The sequence below is a fragment of the Malus sylvestris genome, chromosome 8 (genome assembly GCF_916048215.2).
Source record: "Malus sylvestris chromosome 8, drMalSylv7.2, whole genome shotgun sequence".
Lineage (NCBI taxonomy): Eukaryota > Viridiplantae > Streptophyta > Magnoliopsida > Rosales > Rosaceae > Malus > Malus sylvestris.
The window spans coordinates 9109011-9133706 of NC_062267.1; the positions used below are offsets into that span (position 1 = coordinate 9109011).

The 24696-nt window shown below is 35.5% G+C and overlaps 3 protein-coding genes and 1 long non-coding RNA gene across 8 annotated transcripts; 1 reads left to right on the top strand and 3 right to left on the bottom strand.

The window, feature by feature from the left end:
• The first annotated feature begins 3652 nt into the window (after positions 1–3652).
• On the top strand, positions 3653–23894 carry LOC126632597 (uncharacterized). 2 transcript variants are annotated; one of them, XR_007626776.1, is made up of 6 exons: positions 3653–4110; positions 4201–4300; positions 6810–6883; positions 10165–10391; positions 17190–17291; positions 23802–23894. It is a non-coding gene; the product is annotated as an uncharacterized LOC126632597 (long non-coding RNA). The 2 variants fall into 2 exon arrangements; XR_007626775.1 differs by lacking the exons at positions 17190–17291; positions 23802–23894 and having other exon boundaries at positions 10165–10901.
• Positions 7188–10083, bottom strand: LOC126632592 (uncharacterized). Its single transcript, XM_050303023.1, has 5 exons — positions 9501–10083; positions 9275–9328; positions 8638–8690; positions 8225–8394; positions 7188–7519 (listed from the first exon to the last, which is right to left on the bottom strand). The coding sequence occupies exons 2-5, from the start codon at positions 9309–9311 to the stop codon at positions 7411–7413; spliced, it is 369 nt and encodes a 122-aa protein (XP_050158980.1). The 5' UTR covers positions 9312–9328; positions 9501–10083; the 3' UTR covers positions 7188–7410.
• LOC126632585 (auxin-responsive protein IAA28-like) lies at positions 11376–13718 on the bottom strand. 3 transcript variants are annotated; one of them, XR_007626751.1, is made up of 5 exons: positions 13119–13715; positions 12508–12812; positions 12195–12379; positions 11903–11967; positions 11376–11680 (listed from the first exon to the last, which is right to left on the bottom strand). XR_007626751.1 is itself a non-coding variant. In XM_050303015.1 (5 exons), exons 1-5 carry the CDS (start codon positions 13424–13426, stop codon positions 11616–11618), a joined length of 879 nt encoding a protein of 292 aa, XP_050158972.1. In that variant the 5' UTR covers positions 13427–13718; the 3' UTR covers positions 11376–11615. The 3 variants fall into 3 exon arrangements, 2 of the variants coding, with proteins under 2 accessions (XP_050158972.1, XP_050158971.1); XM_050303015.1 differs by having other exon boundaries at positions 12232–12379; positions 12520–12812; positions 13119–13718; XM_050303014.1 differs by having other exon boundaries at positions 12232–12379; positions 13119–13707.
• LOC126632588 (histidine-containing phosphotransfer protein 4-like) lies at positions 16048–18202 on the bottom strand. Of its 2 annotated transcripts, XM_050303018.1 has the most exons (6): positions 18011–18202; positions 17164–17297; positions 16957–17025; positions 16790–16861; positions 16627–16699; positions 16048–16389 (listed from the first exon to the last, which is right to left on the bottom strand). In XM_050303018.1, exons 1-6 carry the CDS (start codon positions 18068–18070, stop codon positions 16354–16356), a joined length of 444 nt encoding a protein of 147 aa, XP_050158975.1. In that variant the 5' UTR covers positions 18071–18202; the 3' UTR covers positions 16048–16353. The 2 variants fall into 2 exon arrangements, with proteins under 2 accessions (XP_050158975.1, XP_050158976.1); XM_050303019.1 differs by lacking the exon at positions 16790–16861.
• Positions 23895–24696: the final 802 nt, after the last annotated feature.

Sequence of the window (24696 nt, forward strand, 5' to 3'; positions counted from 1 at the left end):
CTTGTGATGTGATACGGGTTGGCGAATGCTCCAATATCGTTTATGAACATGATGGACCGTGCATTTCGTCCATGTCCTTAAAGATTCATGATAACCTTATCGAGAACTTTCTTGTTACTCCAATAATGAAGTCAAACTTTCTAAACATCGATGGTTTAATCTAAGCAATCTCAAAGCGAATCATCTTTACACTAAATTCCCCAAATGCCAGGCTTGTTCAAATCACGTTTCTTTTTTGGAGACGTGGGCTCAACAGATGACATTCTCGTCAATCCCCAAAAATGTTGCAGTTGAAGAAAAATTAGGAACCCCCACATGGTTTTACAAAATACAAGGTATCTTTGGTCTTGTCGTTTACCATTGACGATATGTGCTAACTTTCTTCACCATAGCCTTATTTGTTACAAGTTGACCAGGAAATAAGTGAGTTTCATTCGAGATGTAAATGTGATTAAGTTTCTAACAATTGAGATGTTGTCTCTTTCTGATTATTGTTCTTACACTCCTCGATGACATAAATAATTTCGAAATCTACCGTGATACTTCACTGAATGATCTTGATGCGTGTTGATGTAGCATGGTAGGGTAAGCACTTATGCCTTCCGACAGCTGGGACCACATGAAGTGAACTTCTTTACCTACGATTTAGAGTTGACAATTGCTACCTGTACAAAAAAACCTTGATGACGGTTTCTTTATGGAGAAACTTGCCAAAATCCTCATCAACTCCCTTAAACCCCTCAAATACATCTTCACTTGGAGGAAGTTTAATTGTAGACGGCGACGATGGAAAAAATCAATCAACGCCTACGATTGCACCATCGTGTACTACCCCGGTTGTGCAAAGGTAGTTGCTGACGATCTCAGCAGAAAAACACGTGGATGACTCGACTGTCAAATCCTATTTCAGTTACAACTCACGAATAGTGATGTGACGTTACTTACAGATCATCAAGAAACCTTGTTAACTAATTTCCAAGTTCAACCCTTCCACTTTTGACTTGGGATGAAAAAAGAAGATTGCTTAGGCATTAAGCAAGAACTTTATTGGTTAGCTAGTCAAAGCAGGAAAAAAGAAATCGTTCGAGTTGTTACAGTCACTCCTTAAATCCGGATGGATATGAGAGAATAACACCGGGGACTTCATGTACGAACAGCCTCGTACATGTGGAGACTATGGTGATATTTCGGAAACGGAGAAACGTGTGAGAGACTTGTATTCGTAATTATTTTTTGATTAAATTATGTTGTTTTTAATTTCAAGGACGAAAGTTTCTTAAGAGGGTAGATTGTGACATCCCATCTCGAAATTTATTATATTTTATTCTTAGTAGTAGTGAAATTATCAAAACGCCCTTGAAATGCCACGTAGGCCTTCCACGTGGACCTCAGTTTTCCTTTCACTTTTCCACTTTTATTGTACAACTTCCGAATGGTGCTCATTTTTACGAACACATGGCCACAGACGGAACTCAATTCAAAATTATAATGAATAAATTATGTCTGAAATTATGTAAAAATACCTAGGGGTGGTTCGGTATGTGATCCCATACCGAAACCCTTGTCCCGATTCCCAAACCTAAATTTTCGAGAATCCCAATTACAATACCGATCCCAAACCAAATTTTCAGGAATCCCAATTTTTGGGAATCCCGAAATAGTTTCGGAATTTTAGGACAAATCGGGAATCCTGAAATGGTTTTAGCTAAAATTTGACATATTATGCTTTTGGGCTAAAATTCAATCTTTTATATTGAAAAATTGACTTATAGGCCTATTCAATACTTTCATAGCATCTGCCCAATCTGCCAATTTGACATAGTTTCATACTTTCATAGCATCTGCTTATTCAAAAGCAATCTGGCACTATGTCAAATTGACAGATTGGGCAGATGCTATGAAAGCATCTGCTTATTCAAAAGCATCTGCTTATTCATAGCATCTAATTCTCGAGTGTAACTTTTCTTAGTCATAAGTTCATAAAATGAGACGTGCAAGCTTCTTTCAAGGCAAAGAAGCTTGCACGTCTCATTTTATGAACTTATGACTAAGAAAAGTTACACTCGAGAATTAGACTACCAGGCAGGAATCATATGAGCTAAAGTAGCAGGAAAAATGTTAAGATGTGAAAGGTTAACATGTGAAGGCATCTTTGGACAGTATACTATACATTCACCTTAAAATATTAGGATGCCCACCTCTAAAACGCGTTTACCGGCAAATGATAAATGTCCATTTTGAAATTCAGATCTTAGAGCTTTAACTAGATCAAGAGAACCTTCCCACAACTTTAATCCCCCTACAACCCGCCAAAACCAAATACATAGCATCACACATGGGTGCCGCAGCGCATCATCAATAAAAGAAACGATTTTAAAAAAAGAATACGATAAACTCAATCAAACATCATTTTAATTATTGAACGACTACTAACAAACTGATGAAGATGGAAGAAATGTATAAGTTATTAACACACAAAAAAAAAATTGCCAACGGCTTGAATAAATTAGGCCATCAGCGGGTCTATAACTGGCCTCGAGCCTTTCAACAATCCCTACTATCAATTGGGCACTAAATTTTGGATGAGTGACAGATATTATATTTCAAAACACTAAATTAGTTACCTAATTTGGGGTGAGAGTGAGACTCGGACTCGGTGCTGGATCGAGAGTTCTGTCTGTGAGAGTTGGAGACGATTCGTGAAAGAATTGTGAAGGAAGGCTGGAGAGTTCTGTCTTTGATGCTTTGGCGTGGCGGTGGCTGCGCTTCAAGTTCGATGGAATTGGAATCAATGGAACGGAAGTGAAATGGGGGATTTGACCTAAAAACAAATGAACGGCACATATTAAATCTAAAACAATGAACGATTGAAATAATTCTTTTATAATTAAAAAATAATATATATATATAATATTTATTTCGGTTCGGTATGAGAATACCGAAAAAATGAAGATGAAAAACCGAATCCCGTACAAAAAAATTCGAGAATTTTGATTTGAGATTGGAATTTTTTTGGTTTATTTTGGGATTTTTAGGATTTTTTTCCAACTCTAAAAATACCTGAGGCAAATGAATTTCTCCAACGCGCACCATTGCATGGGTTCCATCTGAAGCACAAAATCAGCCTTTGTGCAGTGTAAAAACTTGCTTGAACTGACTGATTTGACTAAAGAGAAACAAGTGGTCTTTAATTAATATTTTATTGTGTTTAATTAAAAAAAAAATTTATGGTGCAGAAAATTTTAATTGTGATTGGAATATAAGTGGTACATCACGTGTTTTTATGTAAGTGGTAAGAAATTTTATTTTTTAAGTTATTAACTTTTTAACACACATATTATACCATTTATATAATAACATATGATGTATTATCCAGTATAACGATCACACTAAAAAATTTCTCTGATGGTAGATTTCGTACAATGGGTCTGCCTGAGGAATTGCTGAGCTTTATTGAAGGCAAGTGGATGATTTAATATTTTTTTGTTTGAGTTTTGACAACCCCACTTTCTACACGCCATCAAACACCATAATTAACTTTCTACTGTTAACTCTCTCTCCCCTCATCCTCTCTTTCCAGCCTCATTCTTTTTCTTATTATTTTATTATTTTTCTCTCCCTCGTTTCAGCCGATTCCCTCACCTCTCTCTTTTCCCACACACTTGCACTCATTTCTCCTTCTTTCTTTTCTTTTCATTTAACTCTCTCTTCTGTAAACCCAGCGAGCCTTACCTCGCTTTCTTCCTCAGCTCTGTACACGCTGCACGGAAGGTGCAGCAGCACCAATCCAATATCACCATCGCCGCTCCAGCGAGCTCAACAGGAAATGTTAAACCACACCAGACCACCATGTCATATATATTTATATATCTATCTCTCTCTCTCTCTCTCTGGCACTCTCCCCTCTCTATGAAATCATCAGTGCCACCTCGCCTCACCGACTCCGACGACGTCGTCGATTCCACTCTTTTCCGTGAACCAGCACCATCATCATCACTTCATTCATTTTCTCAAACCCAGGCCAAAACCCTTGAATTTCGACAGTGACAGAGACCAATGTACACTAACCCTCCGACGAACCACTGGTGAGTTTCGATGATTCCGAGCAAGGTAAGGTTTAGACCACCTGTTTTTGCATCCCTCGCCTCATTTTAACGACGATTGACTCCTTAGACGTGAATTTTGGTTGCGTTATTGTAGAAACCATCTCGGGGGAAAATTTTCCCAAATTCCGACGAAGGACCCGCGGGGTTACAGGTATTTTTCCGGGTAACTCCAGCCACGGCTCAGCCCCAATTAGGTATATTTATGTTCCTTATCTCTTGAGCTTCATTTTGGCTATTGAATATTTAAATTTGGTTGAGAAATGAACCGTTTATAGCTTTGAAGTTTTTCGGCCACCTTCCCTGCGTTTCCGGTCTTCTTCTTCTTTGGGTCCGGCGACCCGCAAGTCCAAACGAACGGGTCAACACCGACCCGGTACAAAAAAAAGGGCTTAAGCCCAGACCTTTGGCCCAACCTAACCCAAAGCTTTGGGGGCGACCCGCGAGTCCAAACAGGTCAACCAGACCTAGAACAGGCCCAAGCCCATGACCCTCCAACTTGGATCTGGATCTGAACCCGGGAATATTCCTTGGGTTGACTTTTTCGAATTTTTTTTATGAAGACCTCTTAGGCTAATTTCGATGCTCCGAGTCCGTTTTTGACATCTATTTAGTGAAATTTCAAAGTTTTAACATAGTTGACCGTCGAGGCAGTTCTGTTGACTTTTTAGGGTTGACAATTGATTTTTTACAAAATTTTCCCACGCCTCTCTTAGCATATTTCGATGCTTTGATTCCGAATCCGTACTCCGTTTTCCCAAATTTAGTTGTTTAAGTTGAGTTTTACTAATAGGTCTCAATATTATGCTTAGGTGCGATTACTATCGGAGACTTTTGCTTTCCCAGCTCGAATGGATGTGTCATCGTAAATATCTGTGAATGGGTCTTTTCATTTTTACGTATATATATGATATGTATATGTATTTTTCTTTGACAACTGCTTTTATATATTATAATGTGATATGTCATATTTAGCTTTACAAATAGATGTTTCGTACACTTTATGTTGTTAATATTATTTGTGAGCATAAACTTATGGCATGACATTCTTACCTTTTATCTGCTCATTAATACATGTTTGCACGGTGTCTCTTAGTTATTTATACTGTCCTAGGTCAAGGACTAGCTTCACGTGTAGTTCACATGCACCGTTTACATTCGCTTTGGATCCAAAGTTAGGTGTCAGCCTGTCTTTTTGTGTGATGTTTTGGACTCGTATGTGATGCAAATAGCGCAACTCACGTGATGTAATACTAGAATGTCAAATCTAGACCCAGTTTGTTCCATTGTTTGAATATCTTTGCAATGGACTTGTGCGCCTACATAAATTAATGAGCATTGATTTCTTAGAATATCGAATTGAGATTAATGTTGATGTACCCTACATCTTTGACTCACTTCTATTGCAGGGTACCTATTACATACTATTATTTAGGGTTAAACTCTGTTTACTACCCTCATGTTTCGTGATTTTCAATATTTAATACATTAAGTTTTTTTCGTTTCAGAATCATACCTAAAGTGTTAATTTTGGGACAGTCTCATACATTTGTTAGTCAAACTGTTAATTCTCCCGTTAAGTGATGACATAACGCCTATGTGGATAATGATTGGGTGCCACGTGTCATTAAAAATATTTAAAATAATTAATTAAATAAAAGTTAAAAAAAAATCCATCCCTTCTTCCCCCTCGCCCCCAACCTAGAAGAAGAAGAAAAAGAAAAAAAAAAGAATTTGCAACCCAGAAGAAGAAGAAGGAAGATGAAGAAACAAAAATAGAAAAACCGAATCTGTAACCCAGAAGGAGGAAGAAGAAAAAAAAAAAAAATCGAATCTGCAACCTAGAAGAAGAAGAAAAAAAAAAACAGCAGCCAAACCCAGTTCATCTCCCCCCCCCCCACGCCCCACGCCCCACGATCGTGAATGCGAACCTAGACTATGAACCCCATATTTTTGGGATTTTTAATGTGGGTGAATTTCGAAAATACTTTAAGATGGGGAGTTTGAGTTTGAGATGATCTTTGGATTGGTTTTGTGGTAGATCTCCATTAATCTCGAAGTGACAAATTAGGTTTTTTTTTTCCTTCTTCTAGGTTGGGGGCGGGTTTGGGTTTTTTTTTTTTTTTTTTTTTTTTTTTTTCTCCTTCTTCTTCTGGGTTCTTGTTCTTGTTCTTGGTCTTCTGGTTTGGAGGCGCAGGGGAAGAAGAGATGGGTTTTTTTTTTCTTCTTCTTTTTCTTCTGGGTTACATATTCGGTTTTTTTTTTCTTCATCTTCCTTCTTCTTCTTCTTTTAGGTTGCAGATTCAGTTTTTTTTTTCCTTCTTGTTCTTCTTCTGGGTTGGGTTTTTTTATTTTTAATAACTTTTATTTAATTAATTATTTTAATATTTTAATGACATGTGACGCCTAGTCATTGTCCACATAGGCGCCACATCATCACCTAACACGAGAATTAACAGTTTGACTAACGGATATATGAGACTGTTCCAAAATTAATACTTTAGGTATGACTCTGGGACGAAAAAAACTTGATGTACTAAATGTTGAAAACCATGAAACATGAGGGTAATAAACAGAGTTTAACCCTATTATTTAATATTTTTGTGAAACCATATACTTGTTTTACAACGAGGGATTACACTTTTCGAAAAAGTTTCACAAAACTTTATTTTCAGGCTCACTTATCCTTGTTTTTTGCTCCTCTAGGATTTTAGTGGCAGAGGTTTTGTGACGACGAGAATTGCTTGTAAAAGCTATCATGTAGAAGACTTCTCCTTTCGGTATAAATTTCCTTACTCTTCTTTTACTGCAATTTATCTATGCTCTGACATCACTTGTGTGATGGGTTCAATCCTGCTCACATGCGCATTCTAAATTAGTCACTTTTAGGTTTTAATTTATTTACTTTTTTCACATCACTACATTTTATGGCTTCGTCACCTTCCAGGTGTCGGCCAATACTTCACAATTCGGATGTCTAGTAACCTGTTTTCTCTTTTAATATATATATAATATAATTTTAGCATTGATCCTAAAGCCAACTCGGTGTGAATTTCCATCAAATTTAGTATATGAATGCACATGAGCCTCTTTTTAGAAGTAACTAGCAATGGTGCCCGCATGATGCTGCGAATTTTAAAACTGTATAAAACATGCAAAAAGTACTAAACACCTACGATAAGCAACAGTATTTACATATAGGTGTCCAAGTGTCTATATCTTGGTCATTGGATTTTGGCGCACAGTTCACAAATTTCTATGAGTTTGAGCTAAAGAGTTTGATGAACTTGCTCTAAACTCCAATGAATTACAGGGCTGCTATCTGTCTGCAGCTCATCATCAAGCTCAGTATGCTTTTGACCTCAACTCTACATTTATAACTTGACCTTTCGCAAAAACTCAATACCGATCTACTCCTGCATAATCAGAGCATTAATCTACCTTAGTTAGAGTTCTAAAACTGAATTCAACTCATAAATCCAATTCTAAATTACCGAACAACTAAAAAAAAACAAATTTAGCATCAGTTAACACTTCAAATAGACAAAAAACACAACATACAATCTTGCACCGTTATATCCAAAATCCAAAAATAGATGATCATAAAAAAGCACCTAGACGATCAAAGCAAAATGTATTTTACTTATGCAAAGGTTTGCATTTTTTTTTTATACCCAACCCTCAAACTTGCAGAAATCAGACAAAAGCAAAAATTAAGATGTAGAGATGTGCTATGTGGAAGCAAAGCTTAGAGGTTTGTGAAGCAAAGCTTAGAGGTTTGTGAAGCAAACCGCGACATAAGCTGTAGCCATTTGAACAAATTAGAGGTACTTCAGCCTTTGTTCCGCCTCCTCGGTCTAAAAAATTACAAAATCATTTCAATAAATACATTTAACACTTAAAAATAAATAAATTTTTGTTCATCTATTTCGGTTCATACTGTGTGAAAGGAGGCATTATCATATATGCATATTCCACAAAGGCATATGGCATGTAAAAGAGTATGTATGACCCTCTCTAAATGTTGATTGATATCTGGTCAAATGCAAAAAAAATTGAATATTCACGAAAAGTAACAGAACATTAGAAGTTAAAATTCAAAAAAGATTTAAACTATTTACCATTTCAGATAACTTAAATCATAGAGATCCTCATCGTGTGTCCAGTCATCCATGCTAAATTCCAGAAATGAACGACATCCATTAGAATAAAGCCACGGACCTTTCTTGATTTTCCGACAATTAGGGCATGGCATTGCCCTCTTTACATTGTAAGGCTGAACCAATGTAATCTGAAAGGGTGTAAAAAAAATCAAGGATCATGAAAGCTCGGTATCATCTTTACTGAAAAGGCATAACTAAACTTATGCCCTTAATAACTATATAAATATGCTTGAATCTCGCAAGATTTTGGCTCGGTAAAATTTCTCGTGTTTTACTTTCTTTGTTGACCAAGTATTTAGCAAAAAGCAAAAAAGCACTGGTGACAAAGAGTAAACGAAATGCGTATCACACTCAGACTGTCAGACACAAACCTTAGAAAGATTATTTCCACTACCACAACCTTGTTGGTTTGATATATGTTTCACTGAGATGAAAAAAAAAAAACATGAAAAATTAGTCCCAATAAAGAGGTCAAGCAACATTTAACAGTAAGGAGAAGAATAAAATCATGAAGTAGGACCAACTGAAAATAATTGAAAGAAAGGAGGAATAAAACTCAATTAACCTCATAAAAGAAATTTTATCATCACAATTGAACACTCAAACACATAGTAAACCCCACCTTACTATTTCACAGCAGAATCAGTAAATCTTTTACTTGAAGTTGAATGCTCTCCAAATGGAGATTGAGCTTGTTCAGAATTCATGTGGTCTCATCTAGAAAATCTTAGTTTAAGCCCTTAAACCATCCTTACATAATTGGTCAGTCTGTTCCTAATTTCTTCCTTCATCCCACACATATGCGCTCTAAAAACACAAACTCAACTTCCCCATAAATACGATTTCCCAACAATATACTTCCTAAGAAAATAATACTGAAAACTTAAAAAATGCCAGGTTGATACTTTGGCTTGCAAGGAGTACCAGTTATGGTCTTAGCAATTAAGAGAATAATGTAATTTTTTGAGGAAAAATCATAGAGACAAAAGAGCGAAACAAATGGCTTACCAATTGAGTCAACTCCCATCTGAAACAAAGGAAGCATGCCAACAGGAAACAGACCTAAAAAAATCAAACGCTAATAAGAAGAAATATTGGAGAATCTAATATACACGAAATATTTAAGATTTTGAAAAATTAAGAATTAAATTATATCAATACAATTCTGAGTGTATCAAATTGAAAATTTTGAAAAGAGCATACCAGGTTTTGTGTTGATTGGATCAAAAGGTACCTGATATTGCTAAACCCTCAAGAAACCCAAGCAAAATCAAACAATTCCTAACAATTGACAAAGAGGGTTGAAAAGGACCAAAACTATATTTAATCAAACAAACAGATGAAAGCGTGGATTTTTATTAGCTTAGCCACATACCCATCTCGTCATTTGCCTGAAACCCCAATTTTCTACTAGTTCACAACACATTGGCAGCAATTTATACAAATTCTAACAACAAATTGTCAAAAACAATGAGAAAAATTACCAAAATTTCAAATCGCTTGGGGGTTCAGAGTAATTACCAGAGAGATGAAAGCAAAAAAAAAAAAACAAAAAAAACAAAATTAAGCCCATTTTTTCAAAATCTGAGAAATACAGTGCAATTTCTGAAAAAATAAAAGGAGTGAGAAAACCCTAAAATCCCCAAGAGCCCTAATTTATAAACCCTAAAATCCCTCCTTAACTTTAGAATAGATAATTCGGAGAGACCCACTAGCACGAAGTTGGTGTCACGACAAATGCTCCAAATTTTGCCAAAATTCATAACTTTTTTTTTTTTTTTTTGAACAAAATTCATAGTACTAATTTTAATAAACTTTTAATTCAAAGACCAAAGGTACAATTTGCCATTCAGTAACCGATACTCTGATTTACTGACATATACATGGTTTCTTTTCAGAGACCAAAGCTACAATTTGCCATTCAGGAGCCCTAGATTATATTACTTGTGCCATGAGACCTTGAGAGTGGAAGAGCTGCACCAGCAACAAGACCAAGTGAACAGAAGTCTGACCCAGTTAAGGGTAATTTAGAGAAGGAAACAAGATGCAGATGACGGCTTTACTGCAGTAACAGAAAGCAATTAGCCAAATATGCTTATGCACTGGTGCGGGTTCGACAATAAGGGTACGTAATTTGCAAAACCAAATAAGGGTAATTTGGGGCTTTTAAATATTCATTAAAGTATCACCGGTTACGCACCCGCTTTTTCGTAAACACGGAATTGAAATTATGATTTTTTATACTCATTCCTTTACACTACGGTAGGGATGGACTCGAAAAATCGAAAAAGAAAACGAACCAATTGAAAACCGAAACTATGAAAACCAAAACCGAACACAAAACTATTAGTTCAGTTTCGTTTTTGGTGGTTCGAAAACTAAACCGAGTTTGGTATTCATTTTCAAGTCCAATTTCAAGTCAACTATTAGCCTGATTTCTCAAATGTTAGGTAAACCCAACTTAAAATGTTGAAAGTCTAGTTCATAATATATTTATTTCTTCATTTTCTCTCCATTTTCTAGGCTAACAAAACAAAAGAAAAAAAAACAAGAACCGAACCTGACGAAACCAAAATAATTCGGTTTCTTCTTTATTAATTGCAAAAACTGAACTGAACTGAATATTAATTTCAGTGTTGCAAAAAAATTGAAAAGAATAAAACTGAACCTAGAATGCCCAAGATCTTTAAACCATACTAACAATTAGAAATAAACCTGGTATAGATTTTGGCTCAGCTTAGAAATGCGATTGATCTCATTCTCAACCTTGAAAGTGAGACCTGTTTGATCTGTTCAGAGCTCTACATTGATGGAAATTTGTTGTGTGTGTGATCAAAACAACATCATGTACCATCATAAGATATTATTATAATATGAATAGACGACATATCATAGCACATAACAAGTGCATAGCTTATCTCTACTTTCTTTTCCTATGTGTGGGTTCGATAGGTGTATCATGACATTTTTTTATTCAACGATATTTACACGAAGGGATGGGGAGAATAAATTAGTTGCGAACTCAACATAACAAAGATTGAAACTTAAGACCTTTCACGTATAAATGAAGAGAAATACCACTAGACCGTAGTACTAAGTGACAAACGTATTATGACTTAGGAACAATTCTTTTTACAAAAGCCTCAAAAGGGTGTAAACCTGAACATTTGAACAAGAAAAGGAGATACAGAAAACAGAAAATGAAAGTGATCTTCAACACCCTTAATATACAAGATTTAATTAGGCCATTAAAGAGAGGAAAAAAAGAAAAGAAAACTTGATGGAAACCCTAAATTATGTAGAGCTTCGTGTCATCGCATGTATGGGAATTCCTCCACTTATTATTGCCTCATCTTCCAATTCCAACTTCCATTGTAGAATCAAGTGGTGTCTTTTCACGCTGATTGCTACTAACTGAAAACAGGCAAACTTCCATTATAAATATTTCTGAAGCTAAATTGCTATTCGGACTCGCTCTTTGAGCGGCTCATACTCAAACTTGCTTATGTTTTGCATAGAGTCGCTCAAAGTGAGTCTGAATAGCAATCCAATCCTTAAAGCTAAAAGGCTATAGCCATGTAAATTTGACACTTTAAAAAAAAAAAATTAATGAGAACAAAAGTAAGCTTCACGTACGCTGTAGAGTGGAAAGCTGTGAGCTCTTCAATACCTGAAGCCTCTTTGCCGTCGATACAAACATGCTGCATTATTAATAAAATGAAATGAGAACCATGTCAAAAAATAAATCTCCAGCAACCGTTACAATTTGTGAAAATTGCAAGATATACAATATATTATGTATGTTTCTAATTAGTTGTTCTGTTTTTTACAAATTAATGAATGATATTTCGTTTAAATTCTGAATCTCGAATACGAGAGTTTAGCCATTAATAGACAAAATAATGCTTGAGGTGTGACTAGTTGGTACCAATTTTATTTAGTAAAGTTGGTATTGGACTGCTTACTTCCATGGGACATCACCAACAAGCATCCTGTCTCCTTCATTATCCTCATAAAGTAGAGTATATTTCCCATTGCCATGTAATGATTCAGTTGTTGATTTGGTCTCTCCCTTCTTGTCTTCTTTCTCCACACCACAACAAGTTCTTTGAGCTAAAATGGACACACAAAAAATAGTAGAAAATAAATAAATCATTGATGTAAAACAAAATCAAAATAAATCTAGTAAATAATATCAAAGAATTAGTACTAAAGCTGAAATTCTGCACACAAAAAATAACCTGCAAGAAGACCTTGGAAGAGTTCATCTATGGCAAAAGAGAGTTTCTCATAACTATCATAGGCTTTGAGGTTAATTTTTCTTCCAATGGGAACTCCTTCCATGTTGATCTTTACAAACATGTGGTCCTTGGAATAAGTAGTACTATCAGATTTTCCGTTTCCCTCCTTCAAAGTTTCATTTGGTGACTCCGAATCAGCTGCCGGCTTTGCGAAGCTTGATGGTGATGATCTGATTGCAAGATTTTTCCTGGATGAACGGATCGGAGGCCATCCGACAACTGGAGCTTGTGCAATTCTGCTTTTACTGGGGTAGCAAAGATAATAAAGTTTTCAAAAATTATGGTCTTGACCGAAGCATTTCTATTTATCATTCAATTCCACAACAGAGCTAATTTCATGGCAACTATTCACCTACGTACTTTGTATACTTCATAATCAATTTTACATTAACTAGCTGATGATTATTATATGCTTAACTAAGATTAATTCCCTTAGCATGATCAAATCCGATGGATGACAGTTATTTGATAAAGAAGAAGATTAAGTAATTTCTTTATCTTAACCATCATTAGTTGAGGCAAATAAAGTAAGAAAATCTATAGAGTTGTACCTTTTCTGATCAGAGTCACGAGCTGCTGTTGAATTTGTAAGCTCAAAAGCACTTGCTGGAGGATCTGATGAGCTGTTTGCCAGCCACTTTCTCTCTTCTTTTTTCTCTTCATGACAGACTCTTTTGGCTTCATGAGAAATATTGTTCTTGTTGCAGCAACCAAGGGAAAGAAGTGACTGATGATCTTCTCCTCCAGGAGGACCCAGCCTCAGCTCCAGCTTTTTGTCTTCAGCTGCAACATACCCTCTCTTATTTGCCCTTACAACTCCTTCATTATTCTCACAAATCATACTATACAAATTATCCATTTCGCACACTAAACTCTTCAAGTCTGAAAACCTGAAAACTGAAATGGTTATCAAACGAGCTCTAAACTTTTCAAATCCCAAAGTAATTAACTTAAGAACAAAAATATAAAGAAATTAACAACTAGGGTTTGTGCGAAACATGGAAAATTCTACTTAAGGGACCCAAAAACTGTGAAGTAGCTAGCCTTGAGAACCCTGAGGAGATGAGTAGTACAACGCAGTGTGGTTGTAAGGAGATATATAGCAAATTCTTCCAATAACCTGCTTTTTGGAGACACTGTTTGGACTAGTTAATTATAGAGCACATGCAAGAATAGGAAAATGGTTGGGAAGATTCCTTGTCTGGAATTTTAGAATCAAAAATAGAAAATATAGTGTTCAAAAACAAGTAACAACCGTGTAGCTGGAATAAGTGGCCGGTCACATATACATGACACTGTGACAAATGACCAAGACAGCATTCAGCTCAAAATACACAATGTGCCTATATGTGTGGTGTGTGCGAGCGCAAGATAAGATAGAGAGATGAGTATGCTTATTGAGAAATTTTTATGTGTATTGGGAATACTTGTTACGCAGTGTAACTAGCGTACTACTTCACATGTTATATGGTTAATATGTTTCACTTCTAGGTTATATTGATAAATAAAATACATATGCGTTATAATTTGAATAGAATAATAACATCACGTAACAGTGTTTTGAGACATTGAAATATCTCTTGCTTATTATTCTCTTCCTTGAAAAATGGAAAAGAGGGAAGAAAAGAAACACATGCCTAAATTATCTGGAAGCCACCCAACTTGCAAAGGCGTTGTGCTTTTTATTACCCTTTTTCTCATAATGCATGCCACATAAACCAGTGTTGTGTGAGCTTATTGCTGAGAAGGGGTCCATAAGTCTGGCTAATAGACGAAATGACATCAATCAGGTGAAGCACAACTGTCCGTTTGTTAACTTTAAGCAACTTCAAAACTCAATTAGGTTAATATTCATTGAGGAAGGTTTTAAGATTGTCATCAAGCTCGCATTTGGGAGAAATACAATTATGTGTATGATTAGTGAATCGCGTGAAGAAAAAGATAGATACATGGTTGTATAGGGTTGACGGTTTAGGCAGAGTATTTAATTAATTAAAATTCAAACTCTTGATTAAGTTTGAGTTGTGCCTATCAGATTTAAACTTCTGGGGGCTCAATATTGAATCACAAGTGACTTTGACTGGGATTAGATTTGAAGGAACAGTCGGATATATGCAGCAGTTGCCACAGCACTAAATTGTAAATTCATGGAGAAGACTTCTTAGTCACCAAAAAGTAGTGGTCCTTCAACTCCACTAGCTAAGCCACGCAAAAGTGCTTGTAGAAATCCTTGGATACTAATTATAGTCACACCCAAATCTTAACAACATGGTTAAGCTGGTTTAAGACTCCCATAATTGCTTTTTTCATGCTTAATCATGGAGATTTATGTCCTTTTACGCCAGAAATTCTTAGCTATCTTTTTGTGTTTGTTTTTCTTCTATGATAAGAGAAATAGATACTAGAAGATATACAACTAATTACACAACACGTTCTCTCTTTTAAGCACACCCTTGCATTTGATGGGTTGGGTTGGTGGTGAAAGCCTAGCTTCGATTACTCCAATTTTGAAGCGTGCCTTTCATTAATTTTTTATTTTGTCTGTTCTTGGAAGAAAGCAACTTATGATCAAATGTTCAATGAATATTGTACATACGGCAAAGTCATGATGATCATCATTTGCAAAGCCACCCTTTTGCATTTGCCAGAACAAGAGGTGGCTAGTGGTAGAGCCCTACATCCCACTTAAAAAAGATTATCAATCACTGCCCTCAATCAGTCAATCAAATCTTTGATAAATCCCAACTTCAGTTTAGGCTCTTTTTGCTTTCTACCCTCTGCATATTCTTCACCCTTCTTGATTGTTGTTATCATTGCAAGTTTTCTACCCTCTTCATATTCTTCACCCTTCTTGATTGTTGTTATCATTGCAAGTTTTTCTGCGCTCTAACAAACCATCCAATATAGAATATATTATATACCAAACCAATGCTCTTGGTGAATGATGCCCTCATATGTTTGAGAAGACTTCCGTCCTTTTCTTTAAAAGAATGAAAGTGTCAACAAAATCTCTTATATTCAGCTTCATTTAACCCTCGTCTTATTTGTTGATAAGGTTGATAATTTAAAGGATATAATGATTCTTTGAATCTTAGATATTAGATTTTAAGTGTTATATTTATGATGAAGAAGATAAAACATAAGCGATTATCCAATCTAAAAATTGAAACTAAAAAGTATTAAATTTAAGCTCTACATATTGATTATGCATCTTAAATCGCGTCAGTAAATAAGATTAAAGTTCAAGAAGATTGAAGTGATGTTTTCTCGATAACCAAAGTGTAGAAAAGAACTCTACATGTGAGGTATAAGACATATATTCATGCATCTTTGTTATTCACAATATACACCAAATTCATCGGTGACTCTGATAAGTAGAAGAACTTGGAATATTTCTTCTTTATAATGACTAAAACATTGAAAAATCATACATACCAATGAGACTTATCACTCCCATCAAGTCATGAGTGATTGCATATATTCATAAAACAGAAGTGCAAATTTATTAATCCCATAAGAGGGCTAAGATAATACATAATTTAGAATTGCATGCAAACCATAAAAGATCTACATCTGCATTATTGGTACTCTAGTTAAGATCCATATTTTTTGGAATACATATAACTTAACCTTTATGGCCAACCAAAATTGAAAAACTGCATAGTACTCCTTGATATTTTAATGGTGCTCTATAAAACCCTAGGACCATAAAATGATAAAATGGTGCTGATGATAGCTCTTTTTCTCCATATTATCAACTTGGCACCTCAGGTAAATATGTGGCACTCAGACACGTTGAACCAGTCCTGCTTGCCTCCTCAACTACAGATGTACAAGACACATATATAAGAAATATAGAAGAAAAAAAAACAATGTAACTACTGCCTGCCTAGTTACTTAACTTCTCTATCCCGAGGATATATATATCCCTGCTCTCTCTTTCTCACTTTCACTTGAGATGATAAGGGAGGAAAAAAAAAAAGTTCGAAACGATATATCCCTTGTACATGAAAGTTTTTCTTCTCGCTCCAGGCACAAGACTAGAGAGGGTAATGATACCTGAAAATAATTCTCAAGGTGAATCCTCAAGGTCTGATGCTCTTGTTTCACTCTCTCCAAAGCCCTGAAGCATCTGCAATAATCAATCACAATGAGATCACAGCAAGGAGAGAAATGGTGAAAAATTAATTTGGTTACAAATATATGAAGTATGTTTTTTCACCCATCAGCATTTGCAGCCAAACAAAATTCTTTAAATTGGGAGCATTCATTCTTCACCTTTATAGCTCCAATGCTGTTACACATTTACCTTAATTTAGAACATTAATTGGGGAAACAATATATTTATTCAAGTTATAAAATTCAATCAAAGCAAGTAGTATAGGGTACCTTGAACTACTACCGTTGAACTGGTGCATGTAATCATCCAGCTTGGAAAAATCTATAGGCCTACTGTACCTGCATAAATCAATGTATAAATACATTCATCTTAGTACTACTGATTGTATACTTAGTTTTGATAATACGAATGTATATAGTATATAGATAATACGATTGTATGTAGTATATATATAACTGGGAGTGTTATTTACTTACAGTGCTTGCTCAATCTTTTGGAACAGTCTAGCTGAGTCTTTGTAGAACAATGTCACAATTTCCTCCACAAAATTTGGGTTTGCATCATCTTGCAATTCCTCCAGCTGAACGAATTGCTGCTGATCGAGGTAACGCTGCAAACATTCAAGTAAATAAATTTTGAAGGTTAAGTCTTAAGAATTTGTTCTAGCGTACAATTTTTTTTTCTGGTATGGTTTTAGAGCCATACATAAACATTATCCTAATAAAAATCAAGAGCTTTGCCATCAGTGTGATCAAAATAGCTAGGGTTTTGTTGTACATTCAAAATTTGGGCTTTGGGGCCTTACACAAAACAAAGAATTTGGGGCTTTCTAGAGACCACTATCAAACCCATAGTAGAAGAGAGCGACGATTCCTTTTGTAACTCCATTTCTTCAATAAATGGAAAAAGATTGTAAATTAAGCCACTAGGGTTAGCCAGTAGTGAGGGTGATAGGATGGGTTAGTTTCAAAGTTCGAAATCCTCTAATGTAATGAAAAAAAGAAGATTATAAACTATCAAAAGTCTGTGAAAATTAATTAAAATACGAAGAAGAAAAAACGGATTGCTTAATTCATCAAAACTTGAGAGCATTGTTGATTTAAAAGAAAAACAAGTGTTACCAGAACAATAATCCCCTCCCTTAAAAAAAGTGGAAAACCCTATTGTGGAATAACCAAAGATCAAAAACCAATCACATTTGGCAAAAACATGAAAAGTTATCGGTGTAGAGCAAACGACATGCAGTTTTCAAGATGTTTAATGACCGAAAATAGGGTTTGAAAAAAATAAATAAAAAAGAGAAGCAAAGTAATAAGTGATAACCTGCTCAAAGAGAGAGCTTCTCTTGAGGGCAACCTGGCGCTGCAGTTGGGTTCTGTCCATTCTCTTGGTTTAAAACGAAAAATTTGGGAAGTCCTATGTGAGAAAAGAGGCAAAAACTGAATGCAAAACTCCCCACCAAAAAAAAAAAAAGAAAAAAAAAAACCTCTCGTTGTAGAGTATAGTAGGAGTAGAGAACTCAATGATATGCCTTATTATTATTATACCAGCATGGCAAGCCAACGTTTTTATAGCATGTCGAGTAGATAGTGAATATATAAAGGCACATAAAAAATCTAAGAGGGTATGTGTCCGGAAAATATCTTGGCTTCTTTATCTAATTTGGTGGCTATCTATCTCCTGGCAGACATAAAAATAGCAACGATGCACGCCTATTCATTTTAACAGGAGAGATCAAATTCACTAAATCGTTGATGAAAAACACACGAGTTTGAACCGTTGGATTCAAACTTGCTCGTGTTTAACATTATAATCTTTGCGTTTGCGATACAAGAAAGGATATTTCAAAATTGTGAAGAAAATCAGAGGAAACTGAAGAAAACCCCTACAACTACAACACTAAATTGGCAAGTTCGACAATTTGGTATCTTTGGAGGGAAGCATCCACTCTCCAGCGAATAGAACTCGCTTTATGTGTGTGTAAACTTCAAAAGATTAAATTGCTTTCAAATAACTTCCACATCAATTACATATAAAAATAAACACTTCCGTATAAATTAAGTAAATAATTCCACTCACCCTCTATGGTCGCTTTTCAACTTTAATGAAGGGGACGGAAATGGTTAAGATTTTATAGAGGCAAATCGTAACAAGTCATAACATTATTGGAAAGTTTGATTTGTTTTGGTGCTAAAGAACAGAAACACTCCCTCACAATTGCATTTTCTTTGGTGTGAATGCCCCTTTAATCCACCAACAAGGATTGGTTGAGTTGGTAAGGATTGTTATTTTCGCTAGACTAAGCCTTAGGTTCGAGTCCTGCTGCCGGCAATCCCTCTTAATGGGAGATTTGTAAGAACAAAAACAAAAAAAAAGAGGCTAAGTACTGGTTTGGTACTGAGATGATTTAAAAAAAAATGTGGGTATAAAAAAAAGCTGAGCTTAAAAAAGTGTTTGGTAAACACTTAAAAACAGCTTATTTTTACAGTTTTGGGTGAAAAAAAGATGAAAATGTGAAGCAACAAAAATGAGCTTATTCTCATAGCACAGCAGAAACAGTTTTTTTTTTTTTTTCAAAGCACAGCAATATCAAACCAGCCCTAGGACCCCTCAAATACCAATGCTTGTGGTATGCCCTAGCCTTGGAATGGATAACCTCCCCTCCCCTAAACTTTCTTCAACCAAAATAAATAAATAAAACAGAATACCCCTTTATTTCTCCCTCTTCTCATGACTTTCTCCTCATGTGATGATATATAGAGAGAGAAAGACAGACAGACAGAAAATGGTTTTCGAAAATATGTAAGCCGGTTGGCCTCACCTATCCTAACTCATTTTTCTATCCACCTTCACCACTTAAGCTAAATTCAAGGTCTTAAAGTCTTAAAATATTTATATTTAACTCATGTAATTAAGGGCACATTTAGGTATGCTTGTGTAAGAAGCATTTAGAATCATAAGCGCTTTGTTAGAAGTATTTTTGTTAAAAGCACAACAAATTTATTTATTGAAAATACTTTCTTAAAAAACGGTTGCAAGTGTAAGCATTTCTCTAAACGAACTAAAAGTGTTTTTATAATCCAAAACACACCATATATACACTCTTTGTTAGCTAAAAGTGTTTTGAACCTTCCAAAAGCGTTGCCAAACAAAATTTTCATTGCTTCTAACAAATTATATTGTAAGTGTCACACACATGTGATCGAAGTGAAAATAAAAGTAGTATTGATGTTAAAAGAAATGTGAGATAATTTTAAAAGTAGCTATACTTGAGGTTTTGTATACCATGATACTACATCTAAATTTGGCTAGAGCAGTATGCTCTCTTTGCACCCAAATTCGAATCCCTTGACATTCCATACATATATACCAATCGACCACCTCTCAAATCCAATTATGGCACGTTTACGTAAGGGTAATCGGAATAAAGAAAGGGATTTGAATTCCGATTACGGAGTATTCCGGTGTTTACTAAATATTAAGGAATCAAAAAAGTAATGGAGCCCACACGAAACAAGGAATCCAATTCCTGAAATTGGAGGAATGGGATTCCCTAGTTTTGTGAGGTATTTGAATTCCTTGAGGGTAAGGGAATGGGGAATGCATCTTTTATTCCTATTATGCCCTCACTTGTTTCTTATTATCCCATCATTGTCCTTCATTTGACACTCATTATGTTATTTTTAATAAATAAATAAAACCTATTTATATATTTTTATATAGATAATTTTATTATATAAATTTAATTAAGAATTTAATTTAATTAATTAGTATGAAAATAATTTATTTGTGTAAGGGCAATTTAGTCATCAACTTAGTTTTCATTCCAATTGAAGTGAATTAGTAAACAACTTATATAGACTCAACATCATTCTTGCCATCTTTTAATAAATAAATAAAACCTATTTATATATGCTTATATAGATGAATTTTATTATGTAAATTTAATTTAATTAATTAGTATGAAAATAATTTATTTATGTAAGGGCAATATAGTAATCAACCTAGTTTTCATTCAGATTGAAGTGAATTAGTAAACAACTTAAATGGACTCAACATCATTCCTATTCTGATTCCAGAAAGTTTTAGTAAACAACTTCAATAGGAATCTGATTCTGATTCCACCTCATTTCAATTCCTCCTCAATCCAATTCCCCTTCAATCCAATTCCTCCTCAATAGGAATCCGATACCGATCGACCACCTCTCAAATCCAATTAGTGTAGACATAGTATAAGCATTTGTTATGTATCTAATAGATTTGTGGGAGACATTGATTTAACCAAGTTGGTTAAAGTAGTATGCTCTCTTTGCATCTAAATTTAAATCTCTCTCTTCGTAATTTACTGTAAAATTAGTGTAAATTATCTTGGTGTTTGGAAAATTAATGAGAAATAAAACCTTGTTCCACAATCCACACATTTTTGGTCCCGTTGAGAAAGCATGTCACAAAGGCATTGCCCATTAGACTTAGTGAGAACACACCCGCGCGCATGAGCTATCTGCTTTGTTGTATCCCACACACTAGACATTACATGCAACTTTGGAACAAATCCTAGAATCTTTCTTTCCTCTTAAGGACGACGAGATTGTGATTGCGAAGCCAAATGAACGTCTCACAAATGCACAAAAATACCTCCCCACTTTTCCAGATGTGGGACAATTTAAGATTTTAAGATGTTCTTTTTTACTTGGTACTAGTTGCCTTGGCACATATACTTACTCACCAAGTTCCACAAGTGCTTATTCCATCTCTCTCTCTCTCTCTCTCTCTCTCTCTCTCTCTCTCTCTCTTTCTTTTAGTGCTGCTAAGGACAGTCGCCAACGTGCAAGGAGGCGATTTTCATCTGTGAATGCAAGTGAATCATATAACGTGTTAAAGGACCAAACTCACCCAATGGAACATGAGCAATTGTGATGGATGTCCATGAGGGTCGTTCAATGCAAATCTATTCGCTCTTCATTCCATATTTTTTCTTTATACAACGATGGTTGAGAATCTGGGTTCAAGTCACACAATGGGATCTGTTGTAATAATTAGGTATCGAACTGAGCCAAATTTGAGACCTTCCACTTACAAATGAGGAGAAATACCACTAATATTGGAGTGCTAGTTTTTCGTCATTCCATAGTTAAAAGTCTGCATGAAGTGACTGGAAACAAACTTCTAGGGACTAAGCAAAGATCACATAAAGGGGTGCCAAAACACAAATTGTAGCAGATCATATGAGAGGATGTCACAACTTTCTCTTAGCCCAAAGGAAGAAACTCTAGCTTATTTTACAAGGCACTTGGTATTCTGGAGGTATATACAAATAGGGATCAAGTAGATGAACATGGTACAATGTAACCAAGAATGCATACAGTAGTGATGAATGAGATGAGAATCAACCTTTTCCAATTTGCAGCGTATCACGGTGGGCCTTGTCGCGTCTTTCTCCACTGCGATTCTCACGAAAATGTTAAAAGGGGAGAAAGCTGTGCAAAGAGGAGACGCACCCTTTATTCTCTTGCCACATAGTAAGAAAGACAGAGAGAGGTGGGAGGAAAAAAAATGAAGTTTTTAGCGAGTGCCGTCGCCATTGACCTCTCGCTGTCTTTGTTGGTCGTTACTATCGATAGTGCGGTCACAGCTCCTCCTCTTTTGTAAAGAAAACAAGGCCAAGGGTGGGCGGATGGATGAATGGGATGAGAATATTAATTCATGTTTTTTCCAATCATCGGAAGGATTTATACTCTCTTTCTATCGCTATCTCTTGTGTGTTGATAAGAATGATGATAAACCCTAAGCTTCTAAAGAAATATACGAGCTTCCAAAAATCAAATTTACTATTAAAACTAGAGAAACATAAAGCACCAGAACCAGCTTCATCAGGTCTACGAGGAGCACACATTCGAGAAATGTGATCATCACTTAGCAAGTAAACTTAAAATTATCAAATCATCACAAATATTTCAATAAACAAGAGGAAATTGTGATCATCACTTAACTTTTGGTTGAACCACAATCTCATACCTCATGTTTAAAAAATGACAATGTCATACCTCATCTTTCACATTGATTGCAATGTTAGATCTCCGTCAGTTTGTTCGTGAATTTCTCAGTTAAATGCTGGCGTGGATTTATGTGGGGTCCACCCCTCACCCAAATGGCATCCACGTGGCACGACCCCAAAATTTCTCCCACCAAATGGCATCCAACTGGGTTTTCCATGCCACTGGACTTATTGGTGGATGACACGTGGATAATCAAATTAAAAATGTAAAAATTATAAAAATAAAAATAAATAAAAAGCTAAAACTAAAAGTAACTAGTAGAGTGTGCCATTTGAAATCACTTTCCCCCAAAAACCCACTCATTCTCGCTCGAATTCCCAATTCCATAAAGCACAAGAACCCTAACCCTATAGTTCATACCAGTGGCTAAAAAATCTCAATTAATTAGATTAGGAACTCAGCGAAAACCCCAAATCATCTTGTCGGCTCTCTTCCGTCACTTTGTTGGTGTTGGAAGGGGGCAATTTCATTTGGGTTGCATAGGGTTCGCAGTAAACTTGAAGGATTCTATATGGGGTGGAACATGCGTGAGGATCCCGATGAAATGACGCCAACCTATTGTAAGTACAAATGCTTACTGATTTGACATGGGTGGACATGGTTCTTTTTGTAGGTTTTGTTGATTCCAAATGCCTACTGATTTTTTATGCTTTGTTGATTTGTTTATTCTTATCGGGAAAATGGTGGTTTTGTGCTTTGTGAAATCGAAATGGTTACCCAGATTTGAAAAATCTCTATCTTGATTTGTTTATTCTTGTCGAGAAAATGTGGTTGCGTGCTTGCTTAATTCGAAATTTTTATTGAGGCGTTGGATAATGGGTTTGCTGATTTGTTTATTCTTGTCGAGAAAAGGTGGTTGTTGCTTTGTTTATTCCTGTCGAGAAATGGTTACCATGCAATTGCTTTGTTGCTTTTGTTGCTTTGTTACTTTGTTGCTTTGTTGGTTTGTTGCTTTTTGTAGGCTTTTGATTAGATAAAAATGCAACTGATTAGGTTAGAATGCACTTGCTTTGGTTATGGTAAGGTTTTTAATTAGGGATTATTTTTGTGAATTTCAGTTTATCCAAAGCTGTTCTCTATTGAATTGCATCATGGTGGGAGATTTGTTATGACTTCTATGCTGGGGGAAAAGTGACATATATAGATAACTGTGACAAAGATCTCATGTCTTTGCTAGTGATAGATGATATGGTGGAGGCACTTGGATGCAGTGAGCGGTTCATGAACTACTACTACAAGATTCCTAACATCGAGATTTGCATTGGTTTGAAGCCCATCCAAAGTGATGCCGATGTTTAGACGATGTGACATTTTATTCCCAAGGTTAGAGCTATTGAGATGTACAATGAAGAATTGACCACAGAAGAAGCCTTAACCCAAGAGTAAAATTTATTTTAGTCTATGGAAACATGCGGTCCAAGTAAAAGTAAAAGTAAAGTGGTAATTGAGGAGTTAAGTGAATCAAAGGGGAAGTTGGGCCAACACCACTTAAACCAAGAAGATGCAGGGGCTTGCTAGCTATTGAAGGACCAGAGGAGAAGAAGGGGAAATATGTTTGTGAGCCAAGAAGTCCAAAGGAGTCTGTGCACCAATCAGTTTGTGTCATTGAGCACCAACCAAAGGGTATCAAGGGGAAATCTGTTTGTGAAAAGGTTAATGGTATTGACATGGATGAAACAGCATACACATCTCAACTAGTGGACACTTGTGTCATTGAGGTAGGAGATAATGAAGCTGATTGTGGGAATGATGAAAAAGAGAAAGATGGTGACATCTTCTTTATGTACGAATCAGTTTTGAGGTTAAAGAAGAAAATGAAGAAACTGTTGAAGAAGATGAGAGTGAGTTTGAAGAGAGTCAATATGGGAATGATGCTGATAACCTAAAGTTTGCAAAGTTTGATGGTATTGTAAGAGAAGAAGAGCAAGAAATTGAGGAAGAAAATAGGGAATC